A 15022-nucleotide genomic window follows, 5' to 3' on the forward strand; every position below is an offset into this window, starting at 1 on the left:
AGCAACAGACACAAAGACAGACAGAGGGAGAGAGAGCGAATGGGCGCGCCAGGGCTTCCAGCCTCTGCAAACGAACTCCAGACGTGTGCGCCCCCTTGTGCATCTGGCTAATGTGGGACCTGGGGAACCGAGCCTCGAACCGGGGTCCTTAGGCTTCACAGGCAAGCGCTTAACCGCTAAGCCATCTCTCCAGCCCTTGACCATTTTTTTTAAGATGATGGAGAAAGAATTAGTGTTCTAGGGCCTCCAGCCAATACAACTGAACTCCAGACATGTGTGCCACCTTGTGTGCATATGTGATCTTGTGTCAGCTTGTGTGTCCAGCTTACATGGGACCTGGAGAATCGAACATGAGTCCCTAGGCTTTGCAGGCAAGCACGTTAACTGCTAAGCCATCTCTCCAGCCCTCTCTCTTTATCTGCCTCTCTCTCTTAAATAAATAAATAAAATATTTTAAAAAAGAATTCAAGACTAGCCTGGGCTACATAGTAGGATATATCCTTAAAAGAATAAAATAAAAGAGAGAGAGATCAACCCAGAGTCAGAATGACATCAAAAACCATTTATCAGATAGGCAATCCATGCATGAGGGTGGGGGTAGACACACAGATGTTCCCAAGGCGAGCAAGACACATCTGCTTTCATGGAGTACCAATGCTTTGAAAACTGAGCTAATCACCTTCTTCTAGCTGTGAAGTGATACATGTCCCTTTAGTTTTCCTCCCAGGAAGGTACCATTGGGCAGACATGACTGACTTAAAGAACATGGAAGGTAGTGCTGAGAGTCACTCAACTAGAATGGGATCGCTAACTCAGTGTGCTCATCCAGCAGGTGGGAACTAAACCAGGAACTATGATACCAGCGCTCTTCAGAGCCCATATGCTGTGTGTCATTTACATCCAGGTAGCTCATGCTCTGTGGAGCCTTAACAATGAGCTGAACAGACTGCTCAACCTGGGGAGGCTGGGTATGACGGTGGGAGTGAGACCCCATGTTGAGTTTCTACAGCATGGGAAAATCCAGTATTTTTCTACTGTGTAACATAAGGCAAGCTAGTTTCAAGAAATTGCAAACACTGTATTTAAAAGAAGCAAAGAAGCTGGGTGTGGTGGCGCACGCCTTTAATCCCAGCACTTGGGAGGAAGAGGTAGGAGGATCTCCATGAGTTTGAGGCCACCCTGAGACTACATAGTGAATTCCAGGTCAGCCTGAGCTACAGTGAAACCCTACCTCGAAAAATGAAAACCAACCAAACAACCAACTAAACAAACAAAAACCCCCAAACAACAATAAAACAAACAAACAAAAAAATTAAAAGAAATAAAGAGTAGAAAAGTAATTCTTTCTCTCTTGTAAACAAAGAAGTAGTTCACTGGAGGAAAGAGCTTCCCTCAGGAACATGGAGATGAGGCTGGACATAGCACTACACTTTGAGAGTCCTACGTCTAGGTAGATTATGAGCAGGAATTACCTTGGCCAGTGAAGTCTCAGACAGGGACCAGACTTGCCTCTAGACTCTGCCATAAGTCTCACCTAGGCAAATGGATACTTGGTGCTGCAGGACAGGCTTTGCTGTCCTCCACATTGTCTTAGACAAGGCAGGGAAGAAATAAACTTGCTGATAGGGAAGTCAAGCTGCTAAGTGACTAGCTCAGAGAATAGTCAGTAAGGAGCACTCTTTGGGGAGCCCCTACACTGTGCCAAGGTGACATTGCTAGAGCTAGGCCTCACGTCCAAGTACTAACTTTAAATAGCTTTCTAAATCTTGAACCTCACCAGAATTTGGGCCACTAAGAAAAGTTCATATTCTGTGCACAACGAGGACCTTGGTCCTTTGCTGAAAGAAGTCATTCTTTGGTTAAGGCCCCTAAAAGGCTCCTTCTGCTGCTTTCAGCAAGAGAAAGACTTGGAGGCTCTACCCAGAAAGAAGCCAGACTCAGATCCAGCATCTTCTGGTTTTCTCATTTGCCTGGAGGAAGTCAGGCTTTGAATCACAAATACTCTGGCTTGGGAGGCTCAGAGACTAAAAAACACAACAACAAAAACAAACCCAAACCCTAAACTGCACACTTGGAGAAGGAAACAGAGCATTAATAATGAGGCAAACCTCAGTCAGAGACGAGGCACCTGGATGCAGGACTATGGATCACTCTGGGGAGTATTCAGAGTCATGCAGATCCAACCACCTACAAAAGATGTCAGGCCCTAGACCAGTGCAAGAACCTTCTAGTACACCTTCACAGACACAACTCCTACTTACCAGCTCCTACAGCTATGGCTCTGGTGTCTGGTTTTCACTCTTTCCTCATGTTGTTGTAAAGAGGATGATAGGGGAGCCAGAGCAGGTGCGATTTCATCTTCAGGGCCTACTTATTAATTACCACTATCACCCAGAGAGATTACTTCAAAAACAAAAACAAAACATAAGCCAAAACCCACAACTATTTCCCAATAGCTTGTCTGTAAATAAGAATTCTATAGTGGCTTCAAGAAAACTTTCCGTCCTTGTTTCAGCGTTACACTCTGCATGTTGTTGTTGCTTTTAAATCCAAACTGATGACAGGAAAGGAGGCCAGAAGTCTGAGAGAAAACCAAATTGGTCTTGCAAAAGCTCTAGTCTGCGTTTTCATGAATATGTTATATTTGCCCCATCTTCTCTTGTGGGATACAAACTGTATTTTTCAAAAAATTATTTTTATATTTATTTAATTATTTGAGGTTGACAGAGAATTATTTATTTGAGGGTGACAGAGAAAGAGGTGGGGGGGGGAGAATATGGGGCGCCAAGGCTTCCAGCCACTGCAAATGAATTCCAGATGTATGTGCCACCTTGTACATCTGGCTTACATGGGTCCTGGGGAATCAAACCTTGAACCAGGGTCCTTAGGCTTAACCACTGAGCCATCTCTCCAGCCCACAAACTGTATCTTTATGTACCAGCGTATTCTCCCTTCCTCCCCTTTTTTCTTTTTTCTCCCGAGGTAGGATTTCATTTTAGCCCGGGCTGACAGGGACAGAACTCACTCTGTAGTCCCAGGGTGGCCTGGAACTCACAGTGATCCTCCCCTCTGCCTCTGGAATGCTGGGATTAAAGCTATATATGCCACTGGCTTCAGCACTTTCAATAAACCATGGTGAGCACATGAATTGGTCTGACCAACAGCACATGTGCATCTAAGGTATAGTTTATTTGTGGGGAGGTAGTGGTAGTGAGGACATTGGTTCTTTCTGTAATGAGAGGCAGATCAGGTGAGCACTCTGGAGAAGTGGCCTCTTGTGCACTGGGACTCACCTTGCGAGCACTTTTCCACATGTTTTTCATGTAGGCATAGGTCACCTGAGGGTGAACTGTTGGCAGGGGATGGTCAAGTTGGCGAGATGGATCAACTCCCAGGAGCAACACTAAGGTTTTATGAGCAAGAGCCTTAAAAACAAGGGAGGGCAGGTTATAAACGGAAGTAGACCAGGGGCATCACCCTGTCATGTGGTGTGTGGGGTTACTCACCAGCCTGCCACTCTTGCCACACAGGCTTGCGTACTTGAGCCAGGTTCTCATGTCCTCGTGAGGGTTGACCACAAGAGACCGTACCATGAGGATTTTCTGCCAGTCCTCCACAATACGTTGGCAGCCCTGGAACATTCAAAAATGAGGGTTAGACTTGTCCTTTGCTCCACCTTGATCCCCACAAACAACACAGAACTGCAAATGAAATACCTATTAGAGGCATTTCAACCATTTGATAAGCAAATAGAATCCTGGTTCTGACACTTACTATGTGGCCTTGGGCAAGTTACTTAACTTCTCTGATTGAACTGTAAAATGGAACAGAAATAGTATCAACTTCACAGGACTGTGGTGAGGATTAAATAAATTATTTCAGCTGGGCGTGGTGGGACATGCCTTTAATCCCAGCCCTTGAGAGGTAGAAGTAAGAGGATGCCATGTGTTCGAGGTCACTCTGAGACTACAGAGTGAATTCCAGGTCAGCCTGAACTAAAGCGAGAACCTACCTTGTAAAACCAAAAAAGAAAAAAAAAAAAGAAGATGAATTATTTAAATTTCTTTTGTTGGTTATGAATAGTGTATTTGCTCCCCCCCCTGCATAATATACTCCTAATATTTTGCTTTAGTTTCTCACTATGACTATCACTGATAAAAAATTAAATTTAAAATGTATCATTCAAATTGAAAAGATTATATATATAAGAAACTGAGACAATTAACATTTCAAGTGTTGCTGTTGATGCGGTGGCAGTCTATACACTGATGAAGTTCTCAAAGTTTTGGCCTGCATCAAACTTTTAGGTACAGTCTCCTTGTTGGCTGTTTTAGATCCATTCCTCTTCACTGTTACTGATCTCAGATCAAAAACTACATCTAGGAGCTGAGAAGAGGGCTTCAAAGTTAAAAGCGCTTGCTTACAAAGCCTGCTGGCCTGGGCTCAACTTCCCAGCACCCATGTAAAGCCAGACACAGAGTGGTGCGTGTGTCTGGTGTTCATTTCTAGTGATTCTGGCATGCCCCCACACACATGCATGCATGCACACATGAGTAAATAAAAATTAAGTAAGCAAGCAGACAAAAATAATTACAGCTGGTTGTAGTGGTGCACGCCTTTAATCCCAGCACTCGTGAGGCAGAGGTAGAGGACTGCTATGAGTCCCAGGCCAGCCTGAGAATGTATAGTGAATTACAGGTCAGCCTGGGCTACAGTGAGACCCTACTTCAAAACAAACAAATACTACATGCAAAGGGGGGAGGGTCTCATTAATTTACTTATGTGGCTTCTCTGTAATTAGAAGAAAAGAGAACAAATTAATCATTGGCAACGGGGTTAAAATGATTTTACAACAAATAATTAGTAGGGGTTAACTGAACTTCACCTTTCTTTACAGGCAAGCACCTTAAACACTGAACCATTTCTCCAGCCCGAACTTCACCATTTTTACTTTTGCTGGTAAGAAGCTATATTCGGGAAAGGAGATGGATTCCAGAGACCTGTCACTTAATGGGCAAATTCTATCAACCCAAGGAGTTGTGCTCTAGAAATAAGTTCAAAAGCATAGCACCAGCCAGGTGTGGTAGCACATGCCTTTAATCCAGCTCTTGGGAGGCAGAGGTAGCAGGATTACTGTGAGTTCTGGCCCAGCCTGACACTACACAGTGAATTTCAGCTCAGCCTGGGCTAGTGCAAGACCCTACCTCGAGAAAGAACAATGCCTAGCAACAGTGATTTCTAGCTCTTGTACACTAGGGTGCAGTCTGGGCCTGACTTTAGGATGATCGGTAGGAAGATGCCCAGCACATGACATCTCAAACTGCCTGTGACAGACACTGGGAAGGGATTATTTGAGAAAGAGAGAGAGAATGGGAGAGAGAATGAGGTGGATAGAGAAAGAATGGGTGCACCAGGGCCTCTAACCACTGCAACAAATGAACTCCAGAAGTATGCACCTGGCTTCATGTGGGTACTGGGGAATTGAACCAGGGCCCTTAGGTTTTACAGGCAAGTGCTATAATCACTGAAGCATCTCTACAGCCCTGTAGTTTAAAAAAAATCATTTATTTATTTATTTGAGAGAGAGAGAGAAAGATACAGAAATAGGCAGGGGGAAAGAGAGAGAGAGAGAGAGAGAGAGAGAGAGAGAGAGAGAGGGAGGGAGGGAGAGACAGAGAGAGAATGGGCTGGGCGCGCCAGGGCCTCCAGCACTGTAAATGAACTCCAGATGCAAGCGCCCCTTGTGCATCTGGCTTACGTGGGTCCTGGGGAGTTGAACCTGGATCCTTTGGCTTTGCAGGCAAATGCCGTAAAAGCTAATCCATCCCTCCAGCCCAATTTTTTTTTTTTTTTTCGAGGTAGGGTCTCACTCTGGCTCAGGCTGACCTGGAATTCACTATGGAGTCTCAGGGTGGCCTCGAACTCTTGGTGATCCTCCTACCTCTGCCTCCCGAGTGCTGGGATTAAAGGCGTGCACCACCACGCCCGGCTCAGCCCAGTATTTTTTAAAGGCAGGGTTTCACTAGCTGAGGCTGACCTGTAACTCACTCTGTAGCCTAGGCTGGCCCTGAACCCATGGAAATTCTCCTATCTCAGCCTCCCAAGTGCTGGGATTATAAGCGTGTGCTACCATGGCTGGCTTGGGTAGGGATTTTAACTTAAATGAGTTGACCACAACATTGGCAGCTTTCCAGCTCCAGCAGTTCATTGAGAGTTTTGACTACGAGCCATCCACAATAGCCAAGTTTCCACCACAGTAATGCTTTTATTTTCAGCCTTGGATAATAGCTCTTCATCCCATGAAGTTTGACAACAATGATTTAGAAAGTTAGAAAAACAGGAAAAAGTACATCAAGGGACTATTTTGGTTACTTCTCACCAATAGCTAGTTTCTCCCAGATGCTGAGATAATTTGGCTCCCTGTAGGCCAAAAAGCATCTTGCTATGTGAAGAAAGTAAAATCACAAGGCATAAAGAGGTGATGGTGTTCTCAATGTCAGCATGGGACTCCCCTGCCCATCCCATCTCCCTTTCAAGTCTTTATTTCTAAGTCCCACTTGACAGCGTGTCTGAAATTCATCAGGTCCCTGATTTGGAAACTCCTCACCCATCATAGGCACCAGGGTGTGAAGGAGCCAAGTGGGAAATGCTTCCTTTTCATAATTCTGGTGCCCAGCAGACAATTTTCCATCAAAACATTCCCTGGACACTTTATAATGACTAATAAACTGTGTAGAAGGACTGTCTGTGCTCACTCAGAGCCATAAACAGCTACAGTCATCGGCGCTTCTGTGCCTGTTGCTCTCTGGTGTCCGGTGGAATGTGCCTTGACCTTCTTAGACAGGAATGCAGCATGGAGTCAAAGTGTTTGTATCAGGCTACTGACAAGCCTGGAATTAGGTATGCATGTGGCTGAGAGGAAATGGCTTAGGGCTGAAGCAGGGAGGGAGACTGGTGGTTTTCAGAGGAGGGAGTGGTTGTGTGTGTGTGTGTGTGTGTGTGTGTGTGTGTGTGTGTGTGTGTGTGCAGGAGCTAGAACCCAGCCCCTCATGGATGCCAGGTGTGTGTGTGTGTGTGTGTGTGTGTGTGTGTGTGTTTGCAGGAGCTAGAACCCAGCCCCTCACGGATGCCAGGCAGGCACTGTAGAACTGAGGCACGTCCTCAGAGCACTTTCTCTTTACTAATGGTCTTTCCTTTTGTACTATTCTGAGTTGGAGGGCTGGCTTTCCTTTCCTTGTGCACTAAGACCCTCCCTGCCTGGCGCTGAAGCTCTGCACATGACAACCACTGGAATCTACATGAAAACACCAGTGGAGGCCTGGAAACGCTTCTCTATAAAGGGAACTGCAGTGGCAAAAGGCTTGATTGAACTAAGGTAATAGGCTGACTCTGACCTAAAGATCTGTCACGACGGGAGCTGGCATTGCGAACATCAAGCAATGCTGTTTAAAAAGCTGGATGTGAGCCTGGCGTGGTGGTGCACGCCTTTAATCCCAGCACTTGGGAGGCAGAGGTAGGAGGATCGCTGTGAGTTCGAGGCCACCCTGAGACTCCATAGTGAATTCCAGGTCAGCCTGGGGTGGAGTGAGACCCTACCTCGAAAAACCAAAAAAAAAAAAAAAAAAAAAAAAAAACAAATAAATAAATTAATTAAAAAGCTGGACGTGGGGCTGGGGAAATGGCTTAGTGGTTAAGGCGTTTGCCTGCAAAGCCTAAGGACCCTGGACCCACATAAGCCAGATGCACAAGGGGGCGCATGTGTCTGGAGTTAGTTTGCAGTGGCTGGAGGCCCTGGTGTGCCCATTCTCTCCTTCTCTCTGCCTCTTCCTCTGTCTGTCTCTGTCTCTCAAATAAATAAATAAAATATATATATTTTTAAAAGTTGGATGCCCATGTCAGTATGTGTGCTCACAGGAATGGCTCTAAGTATGGACTGCACTGTAATCAGTCACCTGGGAGCTGGGGAAGATTTGGATTCTGGGTCTACACCTAGATGTGATCATCAGCCAAAGGAGCTGTTCTTCAGCTGATTCTACTGTATAGAACCATCAATTTGAGGGTTGAGAACCACCAATTTTTTAAAAAATTATTTTTTTATTGACAGCTTCCATAATTATAGACAATAAACCATGGTAATTCCCTCCCCCCACTTTCCCCCTTGCAACTCCACTCTTCATCATATCCCCTGTCCCCTTAATCAGTCTCTCTTTCATGAGAACCACCAATTTTGTTGTTTTCTTTTTAAAGAATATTTAATTAATTTATGAGAAAAAGAGGGAAGGTGAGAGAGAGAGAGAGAAAATGGGCATACCAGGGCCTCTTGCTGATGCAAACAACTCCAAACACATGCCCTACTTTGTGTGTCTGGCTTTATATGGGTACTGGAAAATTGAACCCTGGCTTGCAGGCTTTACAATCAAGTACCTCTAACCACTGAACCACTGGCTGGGTGCAGGGGGACAGCATAAAACTATTTCTTGGTTTGGATGGCTTTTCTGCTTGCTTCTGCTTCATAGTTTGGGGTAACTACTCCCTTTTATTACATTCTGAACCTACCATGTGCTTATTTTCCTTACACTTCAGGTTTACCACATGGGTGCTCTCCCCAACTCGAGGCTATCTGTGTAATTTCATTAAACTCGAGGTAACCATGAGTGTAACTCTCTTTGTTACTCATTTCACTTATAAATCGCTTGATCTCTGTTTCGATATATGCTCTTTCTCTTTTTTTTTTGGTTGTTTTTTCAAGGTAGGACCTTGCTGTAGCCCAGGCTGATCTGGAATTCACCATATTATCTCAGGGTGGCCTTGAACTCACAGCAATCCTCTTACCTCTGCCTCCCAAATGCTGGGATTAAAGGTGTGCACCACCGTGCCTGGCACCTTTCTCATTTTTTTCCCTTGAGCCTCACCATTTGTCCTCTTAAATTTCTCTAAAAACACATAGCAGATGCCATGAAGGTTTCTTCTAAGTTTCCCTACAAAAGCTCATAGATTCTACTTCCCATGTATCTATGAATCTTTTCTAGCTTTACTTTCCTGGATCCTAATCTCCCTTAAACCCCACAATTTGCAATTTCCCCTCAGCAAACTTAATACTTTATATTTGAGCCTGTCTTTATTAATTCTTTTTAAAAATATTTTTATTTATTCATTTGCAAGGAGAGAGAGAGAAAGAGAAAGAGAGAGAGAGAAAGAAAATGGAAGATCCAGGGCCTTCAGCAACTGCAAATGAACTCCAGATGCATGGACCTCCCTGTGCATCTGGCTTTATGTGGGTACTGGGGAATCAAATCTGTGTTAGCAAGCTTTGCAGGCAAGTGCCTTAACCACTGAACCATCCCTCCAGCCCCATCAATTCTTTATTAAAGGTAGGACTGAACCCACACTCCTCTTGAACCCCCAAATCCTGTATCACTCCTATCTATACCTCCCAAGTACTGGATTACAGGACTGTTGTTGTTTGTTTTTCGTTTTTGTTTTTCAAGGTAGAGTTTCACTCTAGCCCAGGCTGACCTGGAATTTACTATGTAGTCTCAGGGTGGCTTTGAACTCATGGTGATCCTCCTACCTCTGCCTCCCGAGTGCTGGGATTAAAGGAGTGCACCTGGCTTCTGTCATTATTTTCTAAACAGTGTCTCACTCTAGCCCAGGTTGATCAGGAGCTACTTTGTGGTCCAAGGCTAGCCTTGCACTCAGTATTCTTCCTACTCAACCTTCTAAGTGCTGGGACTAAAGGCGTGCGTCACCACACTCAGCAAGAACCAACAATTGTTCCTAGGGGTCACCTGTTAAACAAATTTTCTTTTATCCCTACAGAAGCACAGGAGGAAGCTGTCACGTGCCACTCCCTCAGGGCCGTTGCTGAGATGAAGAGCCTTTCCTGCTCGGCAGGGGAGGCAGGTGGAGCACATGGAGTGAGAGTGGGAAGTGTAAGTGCTATGCAGAGCCTGGGTAGGGTATGCAAGAAACCTGGCTATCTACCTGCTTACCTGTAGCCTCTCCCACCAGATCTGGCGGATGATCTCGCGTCGCTCAGGGACAAGTTTGTACTGGATAACTTCCTCCAGCTCAGACAGCATGTGGCAAGAGACCATGGCCTGATGGAAGCAAATAACATTCAACCTCATTACTGCAAAGACAACCCAACAGACAGGATGCATTTAAATCACATCTTCCAGTGTCAGGCACAAGCAAGTGCTTTGTAGCCTGTTGACTCCTCAACAGTCTGCCCTGAAAACAGAATTACAGTAAGTCTCAAACAGTGACAACATGCAGACTATTCAACACTCACCCCATAGGCCCGGCTGTAGCTCTCTCCTGCCATGGCCGTCAGCTCAGCATCCAGCAGGTCCCTGGCCTTGTCAATGCACTAGGAGATAGACAAGGAACCTGTGAACCTGGGCTCTAGGCTTGCAAGTTTATGGTTACAGCAGTGCTTCCCAACTGGCTGCACAAGATTTTCATCTCACTTTGATCCCAGTGATGCAGAGAAAGCTTTCCCAGGGTAGGGAAGACACCTGGGATCTGTCTTCCTAATGAGTTCAAAGGGCCAAATAAACAGAGCATAAGTACAGTACCCTATATATTATATATATTATATGTGTGCTTTGCAACCATGCAGTTGTGCACAGTAACATTTTCCTTGCTGGGAAATCTAGGCTCACTTAGGTTTTACCTGTTGGGCCAAGGAGAAGAGGTCCTGATGTAATGCCAACACGGCTCTGTAAAATGCCCCATCATGAGTATCTCGTGGAATCATACAGGTGTACTCCTCCATGCTGTCCCACTGACCTACATGTACAAACATACAAGAAAGCATCAGGGTGGCCAGCAGTCTGGGATAAAAGAGGCAATCACGATATTTAGCATTGCTACTTTCATTTAGCTTTGGGTACAAGCAGTTCAAATGGACCTGGACCTGATGCACCAAAATCCTGCAAAGACATTTTATCTATCTTGGGGGCTGGTTTTTTTTTTTTTTTTTTTGAGATAGGGCCTCACTGTAGCCCAGGCTGACCTGAAATTCACCATGTAGTCTCAGGGTGGCCTTGAACTCACAGACTCACAGTGACCCTCCTACCTCTACCTTCTGAATGCTGAGATTAGAGGTGTGTGCCACCATGCCTAGCTTGATTTAATTCTTTTTAAAATTTTATTGATCTATTACATGAGCCAGAGAGAGAGAAAGAGAAAGACATAGGGAGAGAGAGAAGGGGCACCAGAGCCTGTAGCTCCTTGCTGCAAATGAACAAATGAACTCCAGATACATGCACAAAAATGTGGATTGCTTCAAGAATGTGCACGGCATCCTTAAGCAGGGACCATGCTAATCTTCTCTATATTATTCCAATTTTAGTATACATGCTGCTGAAGCAAGCACCTTGATTTTTTTTTTTTTTTCGAGGTAGGGTCTCACTCTAGCCCAGGCTGACCTGGACTTCACTATGGAGTCTCAGGGTGGCCTCAAACTCACAGCAATCCTCCTACCTCTGCCTCCTGAGTGCTGAAATTAAAGGCGTGTGCCACCATGCCCGGCTTTGATTTAATTTTTAAAAAATGTTTATTTGTGTGTGTGTGTATGGGTGTCAGGGTCCCTGGCTGCAAGTGAAAGCCCATCTTGGTGGCTAGGGACTTGAACCCAGGCAGCACTCTTTGCAAGTAACTGCTTTTATCTGCTAAATCATTTCCTCAAACCTGATTTAATTTTTTAAAAAAAGCCGACCTATCTTCTAAACAAAGGACTCCACTGCTGCCCTAGGGACCATCATAAAAGAAGAGAGATTGCATGAGCACCAAGCTTGCACAACAAGTGGGTTTAATGTTGTCCCTCATTAACCTACAGTACTCCCGCAGGCTTCTCCAGGTAACAAAAGATCACATTTCTTCCTTACAAGTGAGTATTTCACAGTCCAGCGGTACACTGGGAAATTACATTTTCCTCCAAACAACTGAAAATGGTCATTACACAGACAGAACACAGGATTAGACAGACTGCTTGCCCTTTCCCTCCGGCAGTATCTTCACCTCAGGGGGGAGAAGGTAAATATTTCAGCATGCTGTTGTAACAGAAAGATGGGCTGAGCCACAGCACGGTGGTCTGTGTCAGGTTAGAATGGGAAGATGGCTGCACCCGAGGAAGCATGCACATCCCTGGTGGGTTGAACAGGCATCAAATGCCAGGACTGCCAGGGCCATTTGCAGGGAGGATATTAGCCTCATTAGTTGCAAACTGCAGGGCTATGGATTCTACAAGGCATTTTCCTGCCTTTCACTCCAGACCACTGGCTCATTCATTTTCAATGCCTCTGGGCAAAAGCAAATAGCAAAGGATGACTCCTCAGGAAGCAATTTGTTTTTAAAAGTTGTTTCCGGAGGAAGCTCAGAGTTCAGGTCAGAAAGAAACTCTGACTCAGGAGGGACAGAATGGAGGTGGGCATTGTGCCACTTTCTTGTCTCCACAGGTGAAGCACTGTACCTGGCCCACTGTTACTTGACCTATCATCTCCTCTTCCATCAGAAACATGTCTGGAACACATACATGATAAGCCTCTGCTGGGCTAGTGTCAGAAATCTACATATCTGTAGGGATTAAAGAAAATTCTCTGTTTTTCAACACACTTGGAGAAGAGGTGAGACTGTAGAGTGTCAGGAAATAAAGAAAACACAGAAAACAAAATAGCCACAATATTTGTCATTGGTGGAGAAGGTGAAGGACATCTATGTTGGGAAAGACATATAATAGACATTGAGAAATAAAAAGAGGGCTGGAGAGAGATAGTTCGGTAGTTAAGGTGCTTGCCTACAAAATCTAATGACCCAGGTTCAATTCCCTAGTACCCATGTAAAGCCAGATGTACAAAGTGCCACATGCAACTGGAGTTCATTTGCAGTGGCTGGAGGCCCTGGTATGCCCATTCTTTCTTTCTGTCTCTCTTCTACCTCTTTCTGCTTACAAATAATAAAAATATTTTTAAAAAAGAAATAAAAAGAGATAGAAAACTAAGTTCTCCCTTTACTATCAGAGATAAAAACAGGATGGGTAGAGCTTTGGACCAAAGAGACAGAAAACTACATTCCCCCTTTACTATCTGAGATAAAGACAGGATGGGTGGAGCTCCAACCACCACATGGGATTATGAGGTAAAGTAAGTATGCAATGTAGAAATGGGGAAAGATGAATGACTATACAGCCAAATTATCAAGCTGGGACTGCTTATTTTATTTCTAGACTTCAGTTATAGAAAAATACAATAGTATTTTGTCAAAAACAAAGATAAATCCCACTGTGGCATAAGAAAAAATATACCCAGTCTCTGTCCATGCTTCTTGGCATACAGCCTGTGAGAAAAGATTGCTCTTGAACGATGGGACCTAAAGAGGTAGAAGATGCGTTCATGGGCTTGGAAGCCGGCAGTGCACTTGTGCTCTGGGCCTTACTGGACTTCACCTTATGCACTTGTTCATTTGTACTCTTCACAACAAACAAGTCACACGAGTGAAGTGTTCCTCTGAGTTCTGTGAGGTATCTTGCCAAATTAGAGAACCTTAAGAGGTGACGGAGGGAATCCTGATTTATGGTAGGTCAGCCAGAATCACAAGGCACAGCCTGGCACATGAGACTGGTACAATATGTAGGTACAGTCTTGAGGGTCTGGGTCCTTAGACTGGACTGAGGGGTGTTCTCACCCACCGCATCTCAAGTCCAATGCCTGCTCCTTGCTTTTCTTAACTTCCCCATGAAGACCAGTTTTTACTCCTAATAAGATAGTCAGAATCATTGGGTGCACAGAACGGGTGGAGGACACAGAAGTAGATGGGTACAGATGGTCTTTACACATCTTTGTTTTTTGAGGTAGGGTCTTGCTCTAGCCCAGGTTGACCTAGAATTCACTATGAAGTCTTAGGGTGACCTTAAACTCATGGTGATCCTCCTACCTCTGCCTCCTGAGTGCTGGGATCAAGGGTATGTCCCACCATGCCCGTCTAGTCCCTACAGTGCTACAGACATAGCACCTTCTTCTTCTTCTTCTTTTTTCTTTTGGTTTTTCAGGGTAGGGTCTCACTCTAGCTCAGGCTGACCTGAAATTCACTATGTAGTCTCAGGGTGGCCTCGAACTCAGTGATCCTCCTACCTCTGCTTCCCGAGTGCTAGGATTAAAGGCATGTTCCACCATATCCAGCTCATAGCACCTCATTCCTTTTTTTTTTTTTTGGTTTTTTGAGGTAGGGTCTCACTCTGGTCCAGGCTGACCTAGAATTAACTATGTAGTCTCAGGGTGGCCTTGAACTCATGGCAATCCTCCTACCTCTGCCTCCTGAGTGCTGGGATTAAAGGCGTGCACCATCACACCCGGCCTAGCACCTCATTCTTTAATAGTCATCAGCTTCACTCTCCCCACTCAGCCAGCTACAGAGGAACTGGTTATGACAGGGGAATCCTTGAATTGGAAGGCTGGATGTAGAGAAGTGATTGGACTGTACGTGGTTGTTATGGCCAGGTCCCATGGAGAAACCTCACCTAAACCCCATGCTGCTGCTGCGGCCATCCGGGCCATCTTAGCTTGGGTCTCATCATTGACCAGAGTCCACTTTTCACAGCACTGCTGGTGAAGCTGTCCCCTGAAGGAAGAGAAACAAGTAGATCAGCTGAAGCCCCCTCTACATCCCACCAACCATCCTCTCTAGCCCCTTGGGTTAGCTGAAGCTACTGAACAACTAGTGTCATGGGGGCATGCCTTGAATTGCAGTCTGTAAACAGAGAAGTCAATGGGCTGTCTGTGGTTTCTAGTGGCCTGGTGTTCATAATCTGCAGGCGAGCTAATCAAGAACCGCGACAGTGTCTGTGTGATGTGAGATGTCCTAAACATCTGGCCCCTTCATAGATATCAAAGAACTTCTCTCCTCTTCCAGTGCATTCTGGGCCCTTTCCCTGTGACAGGCCTAACAGAGAAAGCAATGTGAAGAGACCCATCTGGACATTCATTTTGGGCCCCTAGCTATAGTGAGAGCTGGCTCTTAA

General features: G+C 45.2%; 1 protein-coding gene and 1 non-coding gene across 2 annotated transcripts in view; both read right to left on the bottom strand.

Moving 5' to 3' along the window:
• Positions 1–15022, bottom strand: part of Mtor (mechanistic target of rapamycin kinase) — a 156512-nt gene that overhangs the window by 38920 nt on the left and 102570 nt on the right. Inside the window, exons 31-36 of the mRNA XM_045151108.1 lie at positions 14522–14622; positions 10679–10794; positions 10295–10372; positions 9993–10100; positions 3507–3632; positions 3294–3425 (exon numbers count right to left, since the gene is read on the bottom strand). Coding sequence (XP_045007043.1) covers positions 3294–3425; positions 3507–3632; positions 9993–10100; positions 10295–10372; positions 10679–10794; positions 14522–14622 — 661 coding nt within the window. The remainder of the gene's footprint in view (positions 1–3293; positions 3426–3506; positions 3633–9992; positions 10101–10294; positions 10373–10678; positions 10795–14521; positions 14623–15022) is intronic.
• LOC123461137 lies at positions 11277–11383 on the bottom strand. Its single transcript, XR_006637455.1, has one exon. It is a non-coding gene; the product is annotated as a U6 spliceosomal RNA (small nuclear RNA).

This window comes from Jaculus jaculus, chromosome 5, assembly GCF_020740685.1.
Source record: "Jaculus jaculus isolate mJacJac1 chromosome 5, mJacJac1.mat.Y.cur, whole genome shotgun sequence".
In the NCBI taxonomy this organism is placed as follows: Eukaryota; Metazoa; Chordata; class Mammalia; order Rodentia; family Dipodidae; genus Jaculus; species Jaculus jaculus.